At 38.8% G+C, this 22,847-nt stretch overlaps 1 protein-coding gene across 12 annotated transcripts in view; it reads right to left on the bottom strand.

Moving 5' to 3' along the window:
• RBMS3 (RNA binding motif single stranded interacting protein 3) overlaps positions 1-22,847 on the bottom strand; it is a 691,543-nt gene that overhangs the window by 526,363 nt on the left and 142,333 nt on the right. For 9 of the 12 annotated variants that reach the window (XM_032861015.1, XM_032861014.1, XM_032861020.1 and 6 more), the window contains exon 3: positions 18,705-18,877. In XM_032861015.1, coding sequence (XP_032716906.1) covers positions 18,705-18,877 — 173 coding nt within the window. The remainder of the gene's footprint in view (positions 1-18,704; positions 18,878-22,847) is intronic. The other 3 variants (XM_032861016.1, XM_032861019.1, XM_032861026.1) reach the window with 1 other exon arrangement.

Here is a 22,847-nt window from a genome sequence, read left to right as displayed (position 1 = left end):
GGAAAATTGACGCTGATAGACTTGCTTGATGCCAGGTTGTCACAAACCTGCAATTTGCAAAAAACACAATATCTACGAAGCACAATAAAATGAGGTGAGCCTGTACCAATGTTTAGAAACATTTTCATGCCATGTAAACTTCATCCAGGAAAAAAAAAAAAAAAAACGTGCATTCAAGCATACTTTCAAAATTTGCATACATTTTGGCCGCTCCTCAGAACCTTTTAAGAACCCAGCTGTAACTTTAGCTTTCTTCTACTTAATATAAAATACTTGATTTGAGCTACTCACTCAAGAAGGGCCAATATATTTTTCTCTCCACTTCACTGCATGTTTACTATCTGTTCTTGTAAACTATAATCCAGATCCTCATTGGAGAATCAAGCAAAGGTCACGTAATTTGGTGAGATATAAATGATGACTAATTCTTTTGGCCCAATAGCTGAAACTGTTCCTTCTCTCCAGCTCTCCCGGACTGATTTCAATTTTTGCACAAAATGTATGCCACAGCACTGGAAGTTTACTGATCCATCATGTTACTAATACTGGCTGATGGGCACTCTCAATGTCAGAAAACTTAATTGTTCATCATATTGACATCCGGAATCACAAGAGCTCCCTTTTTCCAGTTGTTTTCAGAAATCTGATCTTTGGTATAGATTTTATAGAAATTGTTGATTCTAGAGAACAGAATAAGGATGTCCATAATTAGTCATGTCGAGGGCTCTAAAAATAGGAGGCAGCTAAAAAGCCATTGGCCTATCTAATGTTATTTTCCTTCCATTGTACCAGATTGCAGGAAAGCATAGATTGCAAATCTATGCTTTGTCTGTTTAAGACTGACCCACATATCCCTAAGGGTTTTTGTCCATGAGATACATGACAGAGAGGTAAATAAGTTAAGATTCAACTAGGAGGGACACTTCCCATTAGGGAGATAAATATTGTGCATAACACAGTCAACAGCTATTAGCACCTTACAGAGGAAAATCCATGTGTCTGTCTGATGTCATGTGTAAATGTATAATTTCACATCCTATAAACATAAACACACCTGGAGACAGAAAACGTCTCTTCTGAAAAGCTCATTGTCTGACTGGTCTTTGTTGGCCCAAAATATCTTTCATAACACTCACTATGCAGTTAATGATTTTATTTTTTTCTTTTTTTCCTTTCTCTAGGGTAAACCAAGGGGATCAAGCAAATTGTACTATTGTATTGTGAGTTACACCGTGATTTGGTCACACCATTCACGTAGGATGTGCTGCAACATGATTAGTCTGTTGTCTGTTCACACTTTACTAATGTCCTTTACTGATTGTGGTTTTTGGTTGTTGTTGCTTTTGTTTGTTTGTTTATTTTTTGTAGTTGTTTTTTATTTAAGTGCAAAGACCTGGAACTGATTTTTGAAAGTACCTAAGACAATGTGCTATGAGAATCTCTTTCTTGTTTCACCATCTTCACCATCTACACCTCTCCAGCTGTCTGACTCAGCACCTTGCAGTTACAAAAAGGGGGGTCTTACAGCTTTAATATTCAAAGGGATATTAATACAAACTAGTTATTCTGAAGTTTGATTTCTATATGATGCAGTTTCTTCCCATTCTGTCCTAAGGGGTGAACATTGTAAGAGTTTAAGATGGAAGAAGTATCCAGAGGGCTCTTTGTTCCAATACTTAATAATTCATGCTACACATTCTTATCGGGCACCTGACATGTGTCAGGCATCGAGCTACATGTTGGGGAAACTATAGTGAAGAAGACACCATTCATGCTCTCCAGGAAATTACAGTCTCCTAATATAAAAGTGTTAAAAAGGATATGGACACTGTGTGTTGGGGGGAATGGTGTGTGGTGGTGTCTACTGGCCATAGAACTTGCTTTGGAAAATTCACCATGGTTCCAGTTTGCCCCACTAATTTTGGTATATTTTGGTATATTAAATATATGTTTTCCTTATCCCTTCTTAATTTGATTTTTTGTGTGTTTGTTTTCTATTTAGCACCATGGTTTAGGCATAGGGCGTCTATATTTCATCAGGTTCTAAAATACCTCTATGAACAAAGCATCAGGAACAAAAGATGAGTAATACCTTTGCAGGAATTTCACTGTTTTAACAATTAGTATTAACACCAAGCGATTCTTTGCACAAAGGCAACATAGGATTCTGAATTTAGGTGAAACCAGTCGCTAAAATCCAGGTAAAATTGAATGTCATACTTGAAAAGACAAATCTACTTACTCAGTAAAGACCGATTAATGCTTTGGTACATAGTGTTCATTAGCAGAAAGCAGGGCTCTCAGAAAAATGGAAATCAAACAGTTGTATGTTTTGTAACAGAAGGAATCTGGAAGGTCATAAAGCCAGAGGGGCAACAGAGGCTCAGGCAGATTAAGGGACTTGTCACATCATGGAGCTCTTTGGTGACAGAGCTAAGAAGATATTTAGGTCTCCCAATTCCCAGCCACTGCACTAACGGCCAGTTCTAAGCAATGTTTAATTGGACTAAGTGTATGCCTTTCAAATGCATTCCCAACCATTCCTTACTGGCCAGTTGGGAGCTCTGAGTAGGGGGTAAGCACCCTTAAGCTGAGAATCTCCTGCCTTGGGCATTCTAGGCAGACACAAAGCTTGCTACAGCTGGTTTCCTTCTTGGTCCTCCCTTGTGGGCTGGAGTTCCCCTCAGCTTCTCTCACTTTGCCCAGAAAACTCTCAAATGAGTGAAATAACATGAACTGTGCTGTTAGTATTTCTGTCAACACAAGGATGTGAAATAGAAATTCTACAATGACTGTGGTGAAGAACAAAATGGGGCAAGTCGGAAACCCGAGTCCTGTGTGGTGTTTCAATGACCATGGCATCTCCGACTGACACACTGGTACCAAAAAACAAGAGAATGTGCTGCAAGAGTATAGTGAAAAAAATTTTTGCCATAAAACACCTATTTTTGACCTATGTTGAGATAAAGTTAGCTGTCTTTTTTTTTTTTTTTTAAGATTGTATTGATTTGAGAGACAGAGAGAGAGAGCAGGAGCAGGGAGAGCAGCAGAGGGGGAGGGAGAACCAGGCTCCCCGCTAAGCAGGGAGCCCAACATGGGGCTCAATCCCAGACCCCAGGATCATGACTTGAGCCGAAGGCAGACACTTAACTGACTGAAACACCCACGTGCCCCAAAGCTTAATTTTCTTGCCTTACCAAAAGTGATGCACTTTTATCTTTTGGAGAAAAAAAATGTGTTAATGATAGTAAATTTATGCTAATAGATCTATGTGCTAATAAATAATAGGAAGTAGGCATTTTGTTTAGTATCACTCATTGCTTAATAAAGTTAAAAGTTGGTAACACCTTGTTAACCATTCTCCTTTATTGTTATGTGACTGCTTTTCTAATTCACTGATTCTGGGAATTATATGATTCTACTTGGGACAGTTGGCATTTATACAGACAGTGAGTGATGGGAGGGATAAAACTATACCAAAGGACATTTATGTCACACTGATAATCAGGAAATAGTGACATCCATTTAAAACCCAATTATATACTTTCAGGCATTTTATCATAATTTGTCTGTAGAGTTTTTCATGCTTTCCTTAAAAAGGGAGAAAGGTCATTAACACAAACAAAACACATGTTGCCGAGGAGTTTCCATCCAAAACAGACATTCAACACCATTGAAGCAGCTATGAAGCAAAACCCGCTCAACTTTATAGGTATGTGGTTTTGGTAGAACTTTCCAAGTCATGAATTGATTTTTGTGCAGTGCCTCAAGAAGTCATTCCTTCAAGCCCACAGATAGGCATTTCCTGTCTGTAATCTCCTTTGGTGTCACCAAGGAATGGCATGGGAGTAAATTTCTCCCTGCTCTCTACATCCATAGGGATTGATGTACTCAAGTTTGGTGTCACCAAGGAATGGCATGGGAGTAAATTTCTCCCTGCTCTCTACATCCATAGGGATTGATGTACTCAAGTTCTAGGCCAAGTTTTGATTAAAAAAAAAAAAAAAAAAAAGGTCTGGTTCTACAACATGTGTGTTTATTCCAATAGTGAACCAAGTAAAGAGGGTTACTGCCTGAATCTGAGTTCCTATTCAGCCATTTGTAGGATATGTCGGTAGTTACACATAGCTCCCAATGACCTTATCTCTTTGTGCTTTAGTTGCTTTGGGGGCAGAAGAGAATAATAGTAGCTCACTGGAAATGGAAGGGCCGCTTCCATTTAGTTCCACTAAATGAAATACCTATACAGAGCATTTTGCTTGGCTTGGAACTGAGGGTTCCCAGGATGTGGGACTTCCATGCTGAAACTGGGAAAGTCCTGGACAAGCCACAAACAGCTGGTCACTCTACCTGACAAGTGCTTGTAACAGTATCTGGTATAGAACACTCACGAAAATGTCCACTCTCACTGTCATTGTCGCTCTTTTCACTGGTATCCAAATAGGCTGTGGATGTGCATGCATTCGTCTTCCAAGGAATTACCATGAAGTTGTACCCTAATAAATACTACCCTTTTCCTTTAGAGTTAGAGAAAACAGAGTCATGGACAGATGCAGAGAACCAAGAACTGACTGTTTATGTAAAGGCCCACAGCAAATCACTTTCTACTCAGACAGAACGATCCTGACATGAAAGCATTCCCAGGAAATATGCCTCCTTTCCCTCTTTCAGAGGTGTCATTCATTATTAGTGCATGACTGCCCTTTGAAATTTTGAAATTGGGGAAGCCTTTTACCATTCTCTGATAACCTCATTTCTAGTTCTTACTTGAACTGCTTACGGTCTCTGTCTGGCTTGTGGTCATGCGAGTATCATAAGGACACTTTATCCAGGAAAGCACGCAGGTAATTGTAGCGATCACAGAGTTCATTGTGTGACTGGGGCACGGTTCCGTGTTGAGACATGCAGACCATCGACAGATTACGCCTCTGGCTCATTCTGTAATGCCGAAGCATGAACCAGTGAAACAGGTCAGCTCTTTATCTTAAACTTGGTCGCTTTCCCAAGATTCCTGTGCAAGAATCAGCAAGGCTCAATTTTCTAGGTACCGAATCAATGTCAGGCTCCATGCCTTTGAAAACTCTTGTGCAGAGGGCAGCAAGTGCCAACAGTGAAGGTCCAAGTCCTGGGTGATGAAGACAATTGTGTTTACGTAGATCAAGTCTAGAAGTAAGGAATCACAAGAACACCAGAACTAGGGGGAAACAACAACAACAATACCACTTGGGATAGGATGTTTGATATACAAAATTTCAGTACAGAGCTAGAAATCGATGGAACAAAATGACCACCAGCTTCGCAAAGATTGCCGACATTGGGAGCAAGTTAATTTCAGTTCATACTGGGGAAAGTTCTCACATGCATAGTACTCACTGAGGGCTTATTCCATACCAGGCTTTATTTTAATGCTTTCTGGGTATTAGCTCACTTGGTTTTCTTAGTAACCCTAAAAGGGAGGTTACGATTGTTACATCCATTTTACAGAAAGAGAAACGGAGGAACAGAGGAATAGTGTAACTTGTCCAAAGACACATACCTAATAAATGACAGGTTCAAGGGACACCCTGGTGGTTCAGTCGGTTAAGCATCTATCTTCGGCTCAGGTCATGATCCCAGCATCTTGGGATTGAGCCCCGCATCGGACTCCTTGCTCAGTGGGGAGCAGCTTCTCTCCCTGCCTGCACCTACCCCCTGCTTCTGCTCTCTCTCTTTCTCTCAAATAAATAAGTAAGATCTTTTAAAAAAAAAAAAAGATTTGAGAGTTGAATCCTGAGTGGTCCTCATGATATAAAGAGAACAAGGCTACTTATACAGAGAAACAAAGTAACAGGTTTGCTATACTTTCTGAGAAAGAATTCAACCTATAACAAGTTTGACATGAAAAAATATTTATGAAAAGAATGTTTCAGTAATTGGTATTATTGAAGCGTCTGTCTCCCTGATTCAAAATTTAGTGTAGCTACTTAAATAAATAGAGGTTGCTGGTAAACAAAAAGGAACATCTAAAATTCATTTAATGGAAGCACTGAGGAAATACTTTTTAAATATATACTTTATAAGATTTAGTTGATAAGAACTGATTTAACCTAAACCAAATTCAACTTGCTGATTCACAATAAAGTCTAAGTGATATCAGAATGCCATTAATATATACACATCGATCAAGATGGTCATATGTGTTTAAAATAACTTTATTATATTCAAGAACTAAAATGCTTGGCATCAATTTGATTTGAAAACTTCCATTTTATTTTTTTAAAGCATATCATTAGGCCATATTTATGCACTAAACCTGTAAGGGTTTTAAAATTTGTTTTGCACTATATTTTAATTTTCCTCTTTTAGATAGAGCCTAAATGGTGTATATTTATCCTGATGTTGTGAATTTGTATAGGATAAATGCATCATTAAACAATGAATAGCAATGACAATACAAAATATTATAAGATAATACAAGGACTCACTGCGACATAGAGACAAATAAGACAGGAATAATATAAAAACTAAAATATGTGTTTTGTTTGAATATATACTCCTTAAAATTATGGGTGAGCTCCACTTAATTTAGTCCTTATACAAATTCAGTCTTTATACATGTAAATGTGAATGACAATAAGGATTTTTTCCATTGTATAAGTGAATAATTATAATGAGCATTTACTAGGGCTTCAATATGTATCAGTCACTCATAGGCTCAGATGGGCTAAGTCACTTGATCACACTTTCACAACCAGTAAGAGATTAACTAGTATCCACAAATGACTCAAAATTCTGTTACTCCCATGATACAATGCTGTCTCCTTTCCTTCTTAAGTAAGGTGATTTCAAATTGTGGATTCCATAGCATATGACTGCATTTTTAAAAAGCTTGGGGGTGATGAAAACATTTTACATATTGATTGTCGTGGTTAGTACATAGGTACACATATTTGTTAAAACTCATCAAATCCTACACTTAAAAGTAATGTACTTTGTGTTACTTCTCAAAAATGTTCATTGAAAAACTAAAACAATTTTAGGGGCATGTTTATTGTGTAAGATATTCACTCATCAAGAGACACAACAGTGTTAGAGATATGATGACTATAACAGATAAAAAGTAGAGCTAAAAGGTTTTTTCTAATTTTCTTTCTAAGAATAAGTTGTAATGATTACTTGTTTGCAATCATATGGTTAAATTATGATTTTAAATTACATATATAGATCATACTCTTGCCAATTTACAGATAGCAAGCTGTCATTTTTAAAATGTGACAGACACACAGATATACTTTCTGTCTTTTTTCAAGAGTCTCCAATTTTGTGTCCCCAAAAGTCATTGGTTGCAAAGAGAAACCTGAAGAAAGACTCCAGAGCTAAAAAATAAAAAAATTTCCAGAGGCACTTGGGTGGCTCAGCTGTTAAAGCGCCTGCCTTCGGCTCAGGTCATGATCCCCAGGGTCCTGGGATCGAGCATCGTATCAGGCTTCCTGCTCAGTGGGGAGTCTACTTCTCCCTCTCCTGCTCGCCCTGCTTGTGTTCCCTCTCTCACTGTCTCTCTCTCTCTGTCAAATAAGTAATAATTTAAAAAAAAGAAAATTTCCACATTCAGTGAGCCCAGATTACTTTGCATTAGGTATGGAATTAGCAGTTAGTGGCACACTGTGATCTGTTTGACAGCTGAAACCTGGTGGCTGAGGCAAGAATAAATGGTTATTTCCTGCCTCAGCAGCACTACTGAGTGAGTAAGCAAAGTATTGATCCTTATTTGGTTCCTGAAATGCATGGGACTCAAGCTATCCCGAGGCATCCCTCCAAAACTCTCTTTGGGATCCAGACAATAAAACAGCTTACAATTTGAAAACTTTCTTCTTTCACTCTGGTGGAACAATCTGGTATTCAGGGCCTGAGGGAAACCCTGCTTCCTATGTCTCCCACCATGAACTTAATGTCTACCCTGGAACAAATTTCATGATGTAAATCCAATGTAGTCATTTTACATTACTGATGGATTTGGAATTTCGTCTGTTACTAAATATTTATCATTTTCACTTAAATACCTGGATCTGTTCTAGGACTTGGGATACAAAAATCTGCAAGATGAATGTGCTGTCCTCAAAAGCTTGTAGTTAAGGAAAATGGGAAGGAGGAGAAGAAAGAGAGAGAGAGAGAGACAGAGAGAATAAACCAGAAGATCAGTGAAAGACAGTGTTAGGAAAGATAGGCTATTTAGGTATGGTTGGGCACAAAGGAGAGACAGGCATTTTTACTTGGAAGGATTGTTAGATAATGACCCTGCAGAAAGGCCCACCAAACCGACTTCAGCTTTCACTCCTCCACAAAGACCACCCTGGTCAAGCTTGCCAATGACCTTGATATTGCCAAACCCAATGTCACTTGTCTGTTGATACATTTTTTAACTTCTCAGTAGTATGTCATCGAGATCCTTGATCATTCTGCCTTCTTGAGATACTTTCTTCCCCCCCCACACTCACCTGCTTTCCTAGTTTTCCTCAGTCTCATTGCTTGTTCCTTTATAAACTCTTTTGTTGGCTTCTGTCCTTTTCAGAATCTCAGAACGTTGAGTTGTGAGACCACTTCTCTTGCTGTGTACATACCTTGTGTATGAATCATGTTTAAGTGAGGAACTATTAAACCAAACTCCTTAATTTAAACCCCTGACTTGCCAACTACCAGCTGTGTAACACTGGGAAACTCACTAAGTTCTTTATGTCATTGGTTTTTCACCTACAAAACGGGGGTTGCCCATGAAGTATAACTGAGTTAACACGTGTAATATGAAGTATTTACATGTAACTTACTTAGAATAATGTTCAGCACATATTAGGCACTATATTGTTGACATTGGTATCTGTTTTAATGACACTTCTAATGCTTATGACTACAGTCTATATTTTTTACTCTAACCTCTGCTTTGGAAGCTAGTGATATATCAACTACCAACTGGTATCTCATTTTTGATGTCCAATAGATCTCAAAAATAACAAGACTGAAGAGAACTCTTGATGTCTATCCACCCAAAATTGTTCTTCCCACAATCTTCCCCACTTGATGAAATGATTTTATGCTTATTTTAGATGCTAAAGCCAAAAATTGAGGAATTCCTAGGAATTATCCCTAATTTCTCTTTCCTCAACCATCCTGCCATATTAGTAACTTCTATCATCAGTAACTTCCATCAAAATCATCTCCAAAATATATCCCAAATCCATCACATCTTATCTCCTCTACCACTATGATCTTACTCTAAGCCATCACCGTCTCCTGTTTGGACCTCCACAATAACCTCCTTGATCATTTGCTCTCCTCTTCCCTCATGTGTCCCTAAAATCCGTTCTTTATAGACTAACCAGAATAACTTTTCTAAATAAATGAATAGATTAGGATAAAATGCCACCTCTCTACTCTGGCTCATAAAACCTTACTGATTTGGCCTGTTGCACTTTTTATTTTTGCTTCATCTCTTACTACCCCTACCTCCCCTTACTCACTGTTCTTTTGCTATTCTGACCTTTATGTTCCTTGAATACACCAAGCTCATTTCCACCTTTGGACATTGGTACAAGTTTACATATGCCCGTCCTTCTGAATATCATATGCCTGTCTCCTTCTTGAAATTGAGAGCTCATCTCAAAGAGGTCACCCAGTCTATAATAACTTACCAGTCATTACTTAGAACCCCCTTTTCATGGTATTTCAACCTTCTTTTCATGGCATATTCTGGTGTTTTCTCTATTTATTTATTGATATATTATGTCTCTCCATGAGAATGTAATCTCTATGCCAAGACTTAACCAATCCTTAAGGTATCTGCAGTGCTTGGCACAGAGATGACATTCAATAAATACCTTTGAATAAATGAGTAAATAAACAATGGCAGTAGTAAAGCGCAAGAGGTGTTGGATATCATAAATACCAAGCAATTGGAATCTATGTACTTTGGCAACTACTTCTTGGTTGGGGAAAGGAATGACTCTAAGGTTTTTTTTTTTCTGTTGTTGTTTTTTGTTTTTTTATTTAATCTGGATGACTGGGTGGATGGATGGTGCCATTCATAGAGAAAGAGAACACGGAAGAAAGGAACAATTCTAAGAATAATCCTTTTTTGGACAATGAGTCTGATAACTTTTGGGTTACAAATTTGGAACCTTTCAGGAATAATGAGATAGAATCTAGGACTAAGAGAAGACTCCATGAGCTGGAGATGCAGATTTAATAATCATCAGAGTAGCTGAGGTTATTAAGTAGGCTTTGTGAAGCAGGAAGAGAGGAGGTCCAAACTCTGGAAAACACAAAATATTCTAGAGGAAGACCGATGAGGAGAAGTTGGAAAGAAGAATCTCCAAAAGGTAAGAGGAAACCCAAGAAAGAATAGTCTGAGAGCCCAGGAAGAACATTTCAGGAATAAAAAAGAAGTAAGCAGGGTTAAGTAACACAGAGATCAAATAAGATAAGGACTAAAAAAGTCAGCCACATTTGACAATTAGAATATCACTGGGCAAACTGAAAACCAAGATATCATCTGAGCTTGCGAAGAGTCCTGCCCTTGAACCTCAAGTCCCTCATAATTTCAGGAACTCAGAAAGATACCTGCCTGGAATTCTACTTCTCCCGGAGCTCCAGGCCATTAGCTGCCACATTGACAGAGAGTTAATCACATCTTTCCCCATCCCCAGTCTTTTTGTGTGACTACCAACACAGTAACCTATGTTAACTGGTGCTCTCAATGCTTTCATTTTTATTTTTCCCTTCTCTGTTTCTAGGAAGAAGTATTAGATATCAGCAATTTAAATAAATAGATTTTGGAAAAATCATGGACATTCAACAGAATCTTCTTTGTCCAAAGTAAAAAAAGAAAAACAATAACGAAAGAATGCTCAATGAATCAGTAGGACAATAATTTGCAGGATGCCCCCAAACATTGGAGGATTATTTTTTTTATGATTCACTAGATATGTTCACTAGACTATAGTCAGCAAGAAAAATGTAAACATATAGAAGCTTGTTATTACATGAGTCAAAATAGGAGGATTTCTTTGCTCAATCATTAATTAAATGCAAATGTTTTTAAAAATGGAATGTTAAGGAAATGTTTGACTTAATGAAAATTGTGTGAAGAAGGAAAGAGAGATCCTTCCAAGGACATTCTTTAAAGTGCTTTTAGAGCCCTGTTTCAGGGCTTGATTTTCCATGCATAAATCTAAAAATCCCATTTTTTAACTGGAATATCCAATTCATCCCCAAATTATCTTAATAAAATTTATTTTTAAGTCTTCTGGTTAACTGAAAACAAATTGGTAGCTCCTAAGAAGTTTCTAGATTCTCTGCAAGTCAGAGTAAGGAAGTTAAAACACATGATTAGAATATATTTTTCTATTAGCATGAGCATGATTCACTTCAGAGGTTCCCAAACTTTGTTACATATTAGAATTACCTGAGCCGACTTTTAAAAGTCTTAATATCTAAGCTGACCCCACATGTGTTAAATCAGAATTCCTGGGGGTGAGATCCAGATACTAATTTTTTTCTTTAATTTTCTCAAGGGATTCTCAGGGGCATCCAAGGATGTGAGAACTCGTGTGACTTAAGCCATACTCATTCTCATTAAATGAATGTTTTAGTGGTTACAAATAAGAGCTTTGAAGTCAGGGCTAGATTTGAATGCTGGTGTCTATGTAAGCTTGGGCAACAAGGCCCCTAACCTTTCTAAGCCTCTAAGTTTATTCAACTATTAAACTCAGCAATTATTGTTCCCACTTCATAAGGCTACTTTTAAAATTATTTATTTATTTATTTGAGAGAGAAAGAGAGAGTGCATGCATGGGTGCACGCAAGCTCATGAGCGTGAGGTGGGGGGAAGGAGAAGGAGAAAATCTCAGACATGGGGCTCAGTCTCATGACCTATGAGACCATGACCTAAGCCAAAACCAAAAGTCAGATGCTTAACCAACTGAGCCGCCCCCATGTTCCCATAAGGCCATTTTGAGCATTAAATGAGGTAATATAAAAACTTAGAATACATGTTATGTAATCCACAATAAACGTGGCTTATATATATAAACATAATGATTCATTATTAATGATAATTATCAACTAATTACAAACCAAATACTGTGTCTGGTTTATAATTCAAAGTTGGCAAATATAATTATACACACATTGGAATTAATACATGTAATCAAGTGTCAGGTCTATGCTGACTCAATGAATTCAGACATCTAGTTTGGACCATAAAGGCACTCTCTCATTTAAATTGCACAAAGGAGTGTTCAAAGGTCCTCAGATTCACTTCCTATTCACACCTGCCTCCATACAGATTTATGATACCTCAAAAGCAGCCCTATAATTTGAGTCCAACTTTCAGGAGCAAGCTACTAATAAATTTCCTTGGGTCTTATTAGAGGGAACTTTTTTTTTTTTTTAAAGATTTTATTTATTTATTTGACAGAGAGAGAGAGATCACAAGTAGGCAGAGAGGCAGGCAGAGAAAGAGGGAAGCAGGCTCCCTGCTGGGCAGAGAGCCGGATGTGGGGCTCGATCCCAGGACTTTGAGATCACGACCCGAGCTGAAGGCAGAGGCTCAACCCACTGAGCCACCCAGGCGCCCCTAGAGGGAACTTTTAAATCTACATTGACACAGTAGAAAAGAACTAAAAAAAAATTTCCAGTCACATTTTTCTTATTTACTCCGTTACTCTGGAGTGCATGATGAGTTGTTTTCCTTTAGTTGTATCTGAACAGTTTGACAGATTACTGTGACAAGGTTACTTTTAAATTGATAAAAGGTTTGATTGTGTCGGTGCATTTGTCAAAACTGTCTGACACCATGTATAATGGACTCTGCACTCAGAGCGCGGATGACACTTGAGTCTGGTCTAACTATTCAGCGTTCCGCACACACCGTCAGGAAACATCCAACAGGGTTGGGTGAAAGTCGGGGAGATTAGCTTGGGCAGACCCTCAGCTCGGGAGCTCAAAGACCCCTACTTTGTTCTGATTTTTCATTCGGGGCATTTCTCCTCTCTTGTTAAAGGCTGAAGTGACATTTACAGCTTCATTTTAAAGGGAGCAAAGCTAGGGTGTCATAGCTTAGCAGAGAGAATGTTTACAGAGAAAAATGGATGGCAGGATAGCAGACTTCCTGGTCTTCCGGTGATGACTGGAAATATCTGTGCACCTAGCCAAGAGTTTCCCTCCTTTCCCTTCATTCTGCTTCAGGTGGCCTTAGCGGTAACCACATGCTCATTTTCTGACAGAAGAACAACTCAGTCTGTACCTGTACAGAGTTGTCATCAATGCCAGATTAGTTAATCATGTGGAAGTTGGGCAATTTACGACCAGAGCTTTCCAGAGCAATGTATTAGTTAAAATTAGTTGAAAGTCTTGAGGTTGGTTAGATAAAAGAGATTGTACATGTAGAAAATATAAATACATCATGATTTTCATTTTCCATTTTAAATTCTATTATGCTAAACACGTGGGTTTTTTTTAAGAGCAATTTCAATGTGTTTTAAGGGCATGTTTAAAATCATATCAGAGAAGTTACCAAATTTTTTTGAGAGAGGAAATACAGTTTTGTATGTAAAAATGATTACACCACCCAAATTTTATTTGGGCCATAAGTTGCAATGCACCACCCCTCCTCAAGTCAAATCTATCTTTCCTCACTTTTACCTCCTCCTCTTGAGATAAGCTGAAGAGTATATAATCCAAGCATTCCACCCATGATCTCCAACAGATAACTCATCCCACGAATAGAACTGTATAATTAATAGGAGTTTTTGATTTTCTTTACATTTGCCTTTAGTGCTCTTAATATTGAAAGTCCTTAAATGTTTAATAGTATATTGATGACACATTCATGAGTAGGTAAAAAAAAAAAAAAAGAGAGAGAGAGATTAATTAAAAATCACCGATTTGGGTCTTCCATACTAATTCACAGTTTCTTTCCAGTTCATTAGATTAATTGTCTCTCAAGTCTTTTTTTTTGATGGAAAAATAAACGCATCTGTAAAAATAGATATCTTTCACCACACATAACTATTCTACCACCACAATTATTAATCCTCACACCTTCTTCTCTAAATTATTCCTCTTCCCGCTTGCTTTTCAACTATTCCTATCCTGATTGTCCACTGATCTCACAGGATGCCTTCTTTCCACTCTGCAGTTGGAATTTTTGGAAACAAAAATCTGACTAGTTCACCTTCCTGTTTATGACAAGCCAATGTTTTCCTCCATTGCTCTTAATATAAAACACATTTCCCAACATGATCCACAAAGAAATCACCTTATCCCAAATTTCCAGCTCATTTTGCCCCATAGTCTATCTCTCCATCTCTGCTATAACCATACTGGCTTTCTTCCAGCCCCTTGTTCTTGCCATGCTCCCTCCAGCCCTTGGTTCTACACACATGAGGCTCTTTCTGCCTGGAATGTTCTTACTTTCCTTCTCCATTTAGTAAAACCTATTCTTTCTTTTGATCTTACCTCAGTTGTCACTTTCTCAGAGATTCCTTTGCTCATTGCCCTAACTAGGACCGATCCCATGTGATAAACACTCTTGGTTCCAAGCTCCTCTTTTTTTTTTGTTGTTTGTTTGTTTTTTAAATTTATAGCTGTATTGTTTTTGTTTCTGTTTTGTTTTGTTTAGAGAGGGGGAGGGGCCAAAGGAGAGGAAGACAGGGAGGGAGAGAAGCAGACTCCCCGCTGAGCATGGAACTCGATGCAGGGCTCTACCCCACAAACCTGAGATCATGACTTGAACCAAAATCAAGAGTCAGATGTTTAACCAAATGAGCCAGCCAGTCACCACTAGTTGCAATTTTATATCAAATTATAAGATTACTTCATTGATGTCTATTTTTCCTAGTAAAATATAAGCTCTGTTAAAGCAAGGGCTTTGCCTAAATTTACTCACCAATGAATCGGTCAGCACTGTATCTGGCATGCAGCAAAGGTGTTCTGTAAATATTTCTTGATTGATAACAGAATAAAGTTCTTTGAGCTTTCTCAAGATAAAGACAATTACAAAGTATTTAACCAAAATATCTCCTATAAGACACCCAATGTGATGTATCCATTCAAAAACATAACTAGAGAGGTTTCCCGTAGAGTGAAATCATTTTTTAGTCTTGTCTTCTTTTCTTTGATTTTACTTGTGATCTGAATATAGAAGCTTTTTTTTTTTTTAAGATTTTATTTATTTATTTGACAGAGAGGGAGAGATTACAAGCAGGCAGAGGGAGAGGAGGAAGCAGGCTCCCCGCTGAGCAGAGAGCCCAATTTGGGGCTCGATCCTGGGACTCTGAGACCATGACCTGAGCTGAAGCAGTGGCTTAACCCACTGAGCCACCCAGGAGCCCCTGAACATAGAAGCTTTGATGATGAATGTGAATGGAATCCCTTAATAAGCATATGCTCTCAGATTATACATTGAGAAGTAATATAATTTCTTTATTTTAATATCATTTTCTTGTTGTTCATTAGTATTAATGCGGATTACTGCACTCTAATACCAGATAATTCGATATATCTATGCTTATTTTTGGTACATCTCTGTTTTTTTCTATTATTTTATTACTATGGATATTAGCAAATACTGCTTTTCCTATAATATAAGGAAATACTAACTCTAAAATACTTATAATTTCATTGAAATAAACATGAAAAATCAATCGTGGTGGCAAGGTCATTTAAATCTACAAATATTATGTTTGTAGGTAAGATGATTCTACAGTGTTGGATGAGTAATAGGAACATAAAATGATCCGAGTCTTTAGAAAACTACTAATGTAAAATACTAATGACCAATGCAAGAGACCAACTCTACAAGAGAGGAACGTGATTTTACAAGTGACGTGCATCTGTCTCTTACCACAACATGCATTAGTCTCTTACCACAGGCATCCCCATACATCAGGTCTTACCAATATAGCTGAACCAACTCAGGCTATGGCCCTGCCAACATTGGAAAAGGGGGTTGAAGAAAGATAAAAAAGCATCCAAGAGCAGGTTTCACCACAAAATAATGAAGGCCTCAATGAAATATTAGAACTTTGGGGTAAATGAAGCTTAAAGGATTATCGAGTTTAAACCCATTATTTCATACATGGGGAAACCAAAGTTAGGGTGAAAACAAGTCATTGGTCTAAAGCCACACACCCAGTTGATGGCAGAGCCAGGACCCAAACCAGATCTCTTAGGACACAGCTATCCCCACTGCATTATGTGGCTTGATCACATCAGTTCTCCAAAATTCTCTAGGAAACATAATCTGAGCAATAAACCCTAGATCCAGACCACTTCAGTAACTGGAGAACCCACAAACATCTTTATAATAACAATATCATGGGACTGATATTAGCCAGCAAAAACTAATATGAACAAATAACCAGTACCCTCTATGCTCTCAGCATTCTCTAAATTTCTCAGATGCACATAAGGAACATTAACAGAACGTCTTTCTTCAAAATAACGTCTCTGTGCCACTAAATCTCTTTCGTGAGTTAAAAACACCAATACAGGTTTTCAGGTGACAGTTTCCATCTGTAGACTTCTGGCAACATTCTATCAAAAGTGGACACGGACACAGAAATCTAGAGTATAATGCTACATCAGTGGTGTGCTCAGAAACCAGTTCTCCAAAAACACAAGATAAAATTTAAAATGCTCTTATTTCTAGAGCTTGCTGGCTCCTGTGATAGAAATACTCCCACCATGGCTGATTTCAAGCTGCTGGGTCTGGAACACACCGCACAGGGAATTCCTGAGTATTGAACAATTGATCCTAATGTACCAGTCAAAGGCAGCTCCGAGCACCACTGGTAGTACAAGGAGACCTAGAAATAATCAAGGTCAACACACTCTTTTAGAAGAGGAAACTGAGGCTCAAAGAGAGTAAATTAAATGATTTGCCTCAAATTCACACAGTGGCTGAGTGGGTTTTAAAACACAGGATTCTACCTCAACTACCTCCATAAACTAACTTCATAAGTGTTATGTGTTAGAAATAGTCAGCGGTCTCCATATTATTGAAGAGAGAAGTATTCCTTCTTGAAAACCAGAAGCAACGATACGACGGACCCTGTCAAAGAAATGCATATCCTTGGTCTCCACCCCAGGCCTGGTGACTCAGTATCTCTTGGGCCCAGAAATCTATGCTTCAACAAGCTCTCTGAGTGGTATAGACTAAAGAGAAAATATCTTCCTTAAGCCCATCAATATTTTTTATAAATGAGATTCCAGTACAAGTCAGAGATCATAGCTACACTTTTTCCTATCAGCATCCATGAATAGATACTTCTTCGGAAGCTTTTAACATAAAGTCCACAAACTTTCACATTTTCAAAAGTCCTTACTTTTCAAAATAGTTTAGGTTTTTCGAACAACCACAGAAAAAAGTTGAGTTATTTATCTTCAAGTCCAACTCCAACCTTTCACAGACTAAAACCTAACATACATTTATATGTCTTAGCCCTGGCACATTCCTTTTGTTTAAATAACTACTTTTAAGTAAATATTTATTTTTCCAAGTTTTGCCTTACCTCCTTCACAAATCAAGGTAGGCAGTGGCAACAGCACCCCTCCCCTGCCCACTGTAATCCACATTGATTACTTTGTCAACTGATTACAGAGTTAGGTATTTGTGTTTCGGTTTTTCAGGCACTTCCTGGTGTTTTGATATTTGTTCCCAATCTTAAAATCCAGAACAAAGACAAATAAATACCGTCCACTTTGTTTTCCTCTTTCAGTATTTTAGAGGTTGGAAAATTTACAAAATAAATATCCTCTCAACCTTCTTATGAAAGCATTGCAAAAGAGAAGAAAAAAAATTGAGTAATAGTTTCCCCAAATTTAAAAATACCCAGCTAAGGCATATTCAAGTGACAAATAGCAACACTGATATTACTTTAAAAATAATCAGATAACAATCTAAAAATACAGGTCCATGAGTCTTAATTCTTTATCCATTATTAATTTCATTTGCAGGGCGAACCTAAATATGTTTATTCTATTTGCACAGAAATAAAAGTGTTAATAACCCAAGTGTTGGTAGATAAGAGATTAACAAAAACATTTCCGAAGAGCATTTAATCACTACCACATTCCCCAGCAAATCCAAAACAACTTGCGGAGTATGTTTCTTGGCCTTGGTGGGAAAGAGCTTCACTGGAGGTGGAAGGAGATGTTTTCAAGGAAAGCGGAGTATTAGTTTTATGATTCCCCAATTACCTGGTCCTGGCTGAACTTATATTTACCAAGAACTGGCCAGAAAAACTCTGCAACACGGGAGGTCATCATCCTGAAATCTACCACTTCAAAATTTTTGAGAGTCCCTTTGCTAACACTTCTCCAAAAAAGCAGCTACCTTTACGAGATTCACCACTGTTTCCGCCAGCCACGTCAGGTCTGAAGGCCCAACTAATGTTTGCTCACGGTCTTTTGGGTCAATACCTAACCTATCCGCCCTGCGGTCCCAGGTTTGCCTGCTCAGGAACCTCCCCTCCCCCATCAAAAAGTATGCAAATCCCGAGCTCCTTGAGCTTGACTTAGAACTCAAATTTAAATCCCATTTAGCAGAGTCTTCCTCACTGAGGCACAATACAGGGGTATACGGAGTGCAAACCCGAGTCCTGCGTGGCGGGAGCGCACAGGAGACGGCGTGGGGTGGGACCCGGCGCGGGGAGCCGAGGGGCACTTACGGTTGGCACAGCTTGATTAGGTCCTGGTCAGTGGTGCCTGGTGGAAGGCCTCGAATGTACAGGTTGGTTTTACTCAACTGTTCCCCGCTGCTGTTGCTGCTGCTGTTGTTGCTGCTGCTGTTTGTGCTGGGGCTGGGAGGAGCCATGGGGTGGGGAGCTGGTGCATAGGACTGCTGGAAACAGAAAAGGCTGTTACTGGAAAAACAGAGCCAGCACGGATTCACAGGCCAGCAGCACACCTCAAAAGCAAGACAAGTTTCTCGGCCTCTCTGACCCACACATGCACACACATCTTTTATCCCCGTCCTATGTACTTCTGAGAACATCACTTGCTCCCCCGCTCCCACCCTGGACCTGCATTTGCATCCGTGTGTTAGCCATAAATGGGACAAAAAGAAACTCCCAGGTGCTCCTGCCAGTGGCATATGGCTTCTGAGCTAGTCTGCTGTGATTCTCCTTAGACCTGTAAAGTAGCATGGTACTTCCCTCCCTGTTAGAAGAACATAGTTCCTTCACTCTTGGCACCAAAGCCCTGCTCCTAGTTCACTTCAACAGCCCACATCCTTGCTTTGTCTCTACTTCCTGTTCTCTCCTTCTCTCCAGTAAAACAAAACAAAACACAGACACCCTTCCTCCTATGATTGTCTTCACCGTCATTCTCCAACAGAATTCCTGACACAGAGACAGAACTCGCTCTCCAGTGAATCTATCCATGAACGGATGGATGGATGAATCTATCTTACCTCTTTCTCCCACTCCCAAATCTGCTTCTTCATGGTGAACACCCTTTGTTTGCAATTCTGAGCCACCAACCTCTCACGACAGTCAAGATTTCCTTTAAATCTCAATCTAGGCAGCCTTGCCAACTGGGAGGGCATATGCTTTGCTGTGGGACCCTTCGTGTTCATCACATTGTACAACCTCCGTTGTTCACTGCAGGATAGTAACAGCATGCTGGTCCTTTACCCACCAGATTCTAGTAGCACCCATTCTCCAGTTGTGACAACCAAAAAGGTCTCTGCACCCTGCCAGGTGTCCCCTGACAGGGAGAGTGGGGAATCTCCCCCAGTAAAGAACTACCATTCTAACCTGTCAAACTAGTTTATAATAAAATACAAAGATAAAATGATCCCCAGCAACTTAGAATATACAGTGTAAGGGTTTTAGAACTCTACATGCCAGAATTAGTAGATATATTACTCTTTATGCATTATTTCTTTGTCCCATAGGCAAATCTTCAGAAGTTCTAAAATTGTACTATCTGGGTTTGCATCCTGCTGTGTCTCTTACCGACTGTGTGACCTTTGGATGGTGCCTTAGCCTCTCTGGGACTCAACATTCTCATTCATATGAGGAGGATAAAAATAGTACTCTCAATAGTATGTCACAAGGTGTCTATGAAAACTTAATGAGCTCCTGTAACAAAATGATTCCTGGAAATTAGTGATGCACAATAAAATGCTAGCAATAATAAAAATGCAAGAATAATAATAATGGCAATATTTGTAGTTCTTATTTGTCTTGCCAGTGATATTAGTCTATATAACTATCCCAGATATTCTCCAATGTAACCTAAAATGTTACCCAAAGGCACAATGAACACATTTGTCAAGATTCCAGTGGGGAAATGTTTAGCCAAGTTTTAACCTGAGGACACATTAGCTGTTTTATCAGGGGTTGGAAGGTGCATTCTTATCAAACAGCAAGTAGGTGCTTAATAAATACTTAGGCTATATGGTACATAATAAATAACTAAGCGGACACAACACTTAGCCCACAGTGACAAGAGGCCAAGTTTTAGCAGTAGCCAGCCTTGGTTCTTGCTATAATAGTCTGTTTTACACCTTCCAGAATTATCAGATTTGTCCCAGTCCATATTTTCACCCAGCTATGACAAAGCCTCTTAGACACAGTTATGTCAAATGAAACTCATTATCTCTGCTTTCTCATCTCCCAATTCCCCACCCCAGCCACCCAGCACAACGACCCATTTCTTTTGGTTTTACTGACATTCATCAATCCCCATGCTAGAACCCTCAGTATTAGCTTCATCTTTTCCTTAATTTTAGATCTCAAAATAAAGTCAGCTACCAAAATCTCTGAGAGGTTGTTAGAAGCTTCCTTGTCTCTGAATTCCCACGCCTTCCTAGGCCAGGCTCTGGCCCACCTTGCAGACCCATCAGATCTATCCTCTGAACCCTTTTTCCTCTTGCTCTCCTCTTAGGGAGGAAAGTGAGGGAGAGCAGAAGACAGAATGCTCACGTGCAAACACAAACTGGTCAAGAGTGTCCTGGGCAGTTTCTTTAAGGAATGGGGAGAGGGGACAGTAGACATGAGAGGAGCAAAACCTAGAGCTTCCTTCTTTAAAATAAACACTCCTCAACCATTTCTCAGGCATTACCTCTTTTGTTACCAACATTCTTAACGTGGAATTTTACAACAAATCAGAGAGGAGAATTTTCTGTCCCCACTGTTTGAATAAAATGAAATACATCTATTGCCTTTAGGAATTTAATATCTGCAAAAAACTGCATGAAGTTTCTTGGCTGGCGTGAAAAATTATTCCTCCTTGATCTAAGAATTCTGTTTCGGGGTGCCTGGGTGGCTCAGTCGATTAAGCATCCAACTCTTGATTCCTGCTCAGGTCATGATCTCAGGGTCCTGGCGTAGAGCCCGGGATGGGGCTCTGTGCTCAGCACTGGTCTACTTATCCTTCCCCTCTGCTTCCCCCACCAGCCCCCCACCACCCGCATTTGTGCACGCACTCTCTCTCTCCCAAATAAATAAATAAATTCTTTTAAAAAATTCCATTGCACTCCTTGGATGCCCCATGACACTTAAGCTCTAGCTCTTAATAAGCCCTGCACTTAGTAGGTCTTCAACAAATTCTTGCTACAGCAGCTTCTTGTCTTGCTTGTCTCCCAATGGGACAGATGGGATTTATCTTTTATTTCCATTATGTGTTTTATTCTCTTAAATTTCCCAGGGCTTTTTAAAAGCTGTTTGTTACCACTTTCACCTCCCCTCTCCCTAAATTCTTTGAATTCCATTCTGTACTCAGGGTTCTTTTAAAATAAGGCTTTGTTTAAAGCAGCTTTTCCCACTGCACAGCTTTTAAAACTACTAGGGAGCCAAAAAAAAAAAAAAAAAAAAAAAGTCTTCAGCTCTATGTATCATAGATCTGATGGACCAGCACAAACTTTGAGTCCCTGACTGATCAAATAAGAAAGCATCCTTTACAGGCTGTTCAATGTGTGTTTACTTACTTCTCCCCTCCCCATCCTCCCATCATCTTTGTAAGCGTTTCCATAGCCAGAAATACCATTCAGTAAATTGCATGGTGCCTAAAACAATAAATATGCCCTCCAAAGTGCCCCACGTATTCACCAGGATAAAATAAATAAATTAACAAAACAGTCAAAAGCAAATCAAAGTTGTGATGACCATAGGGAACTTATATGCATGGGAGTGAGGTATGTGATTTATAAATAGAGATAGTACCACCAGACTGTTGCAGAGAAATGATGTATTCCAAAAGCCCTTTGAAAAAATACACAATCAAACATGATTTTCTCTGTCATATCCCTGTTTGTGAGTTCTAGAAGTTCTGCAGAAAGAGGTAGACTTTTCCAGCATTACTGAGCCAATCAACCCACAGATTTTAACACCCAGTGCCCATCTCTCCCTAATCCTTAATATTTCATTTATCCTTTGATGATATACTGAATGATTCAGGTAGCAGTCTGCATTGTAAATCATTCTTTGGTGTTAAGAATTATAAATTCCCTCCTCTTCACCCAGTTTCCAAATACACATCCTTTAATCAACAAAACATTGGCAGAAGGTTCCGGGAATGTCTGACAAATGCAAAGGCCTAAATGAATTAATCTGTGAAAAGCAAAAAGCAATGTTGTATGCTCTGGTGCCAAAGACGAATGACCAAACTACAGCATCTCAAAAAAAAAGGCAGTAATCTTTAGAGGTTAATGGGTCACAGCAACCACTTTCCTAATTAAAAGTGGCTCTGATACCTTTCTCAATTCTTTTGTCTTCAGATGGAGCTGGGATTTTATCACTGATTAGCTTTTAAATCATTTTGAGGCACTAAAGAAGAAATTCGAAAATGTTAGTAACCAAAAGAAT

Source organism: Lontra canadensis, unplaced genomic scaffold, assembly GCF_010015895.1.
Source record: "Lontra canadensis isolate GAN:19392208 unplaced genomic scaffold, GSC_riverotter_1.0 scaffold20, whole genome shotgun sequence".
Taxonomy (NCBI): domain Eukaryota; kingdom Metazoa; phylum Chordata; class Mammalia; order Carnivora; family Mustelidae; genus Lontra; species Lontra canadensis.
The sequence above is the reverse complement of the archived record's forward strand: the minus strand, read 5'-3'. Positions and strand labels throughout refer to the sequence as shown.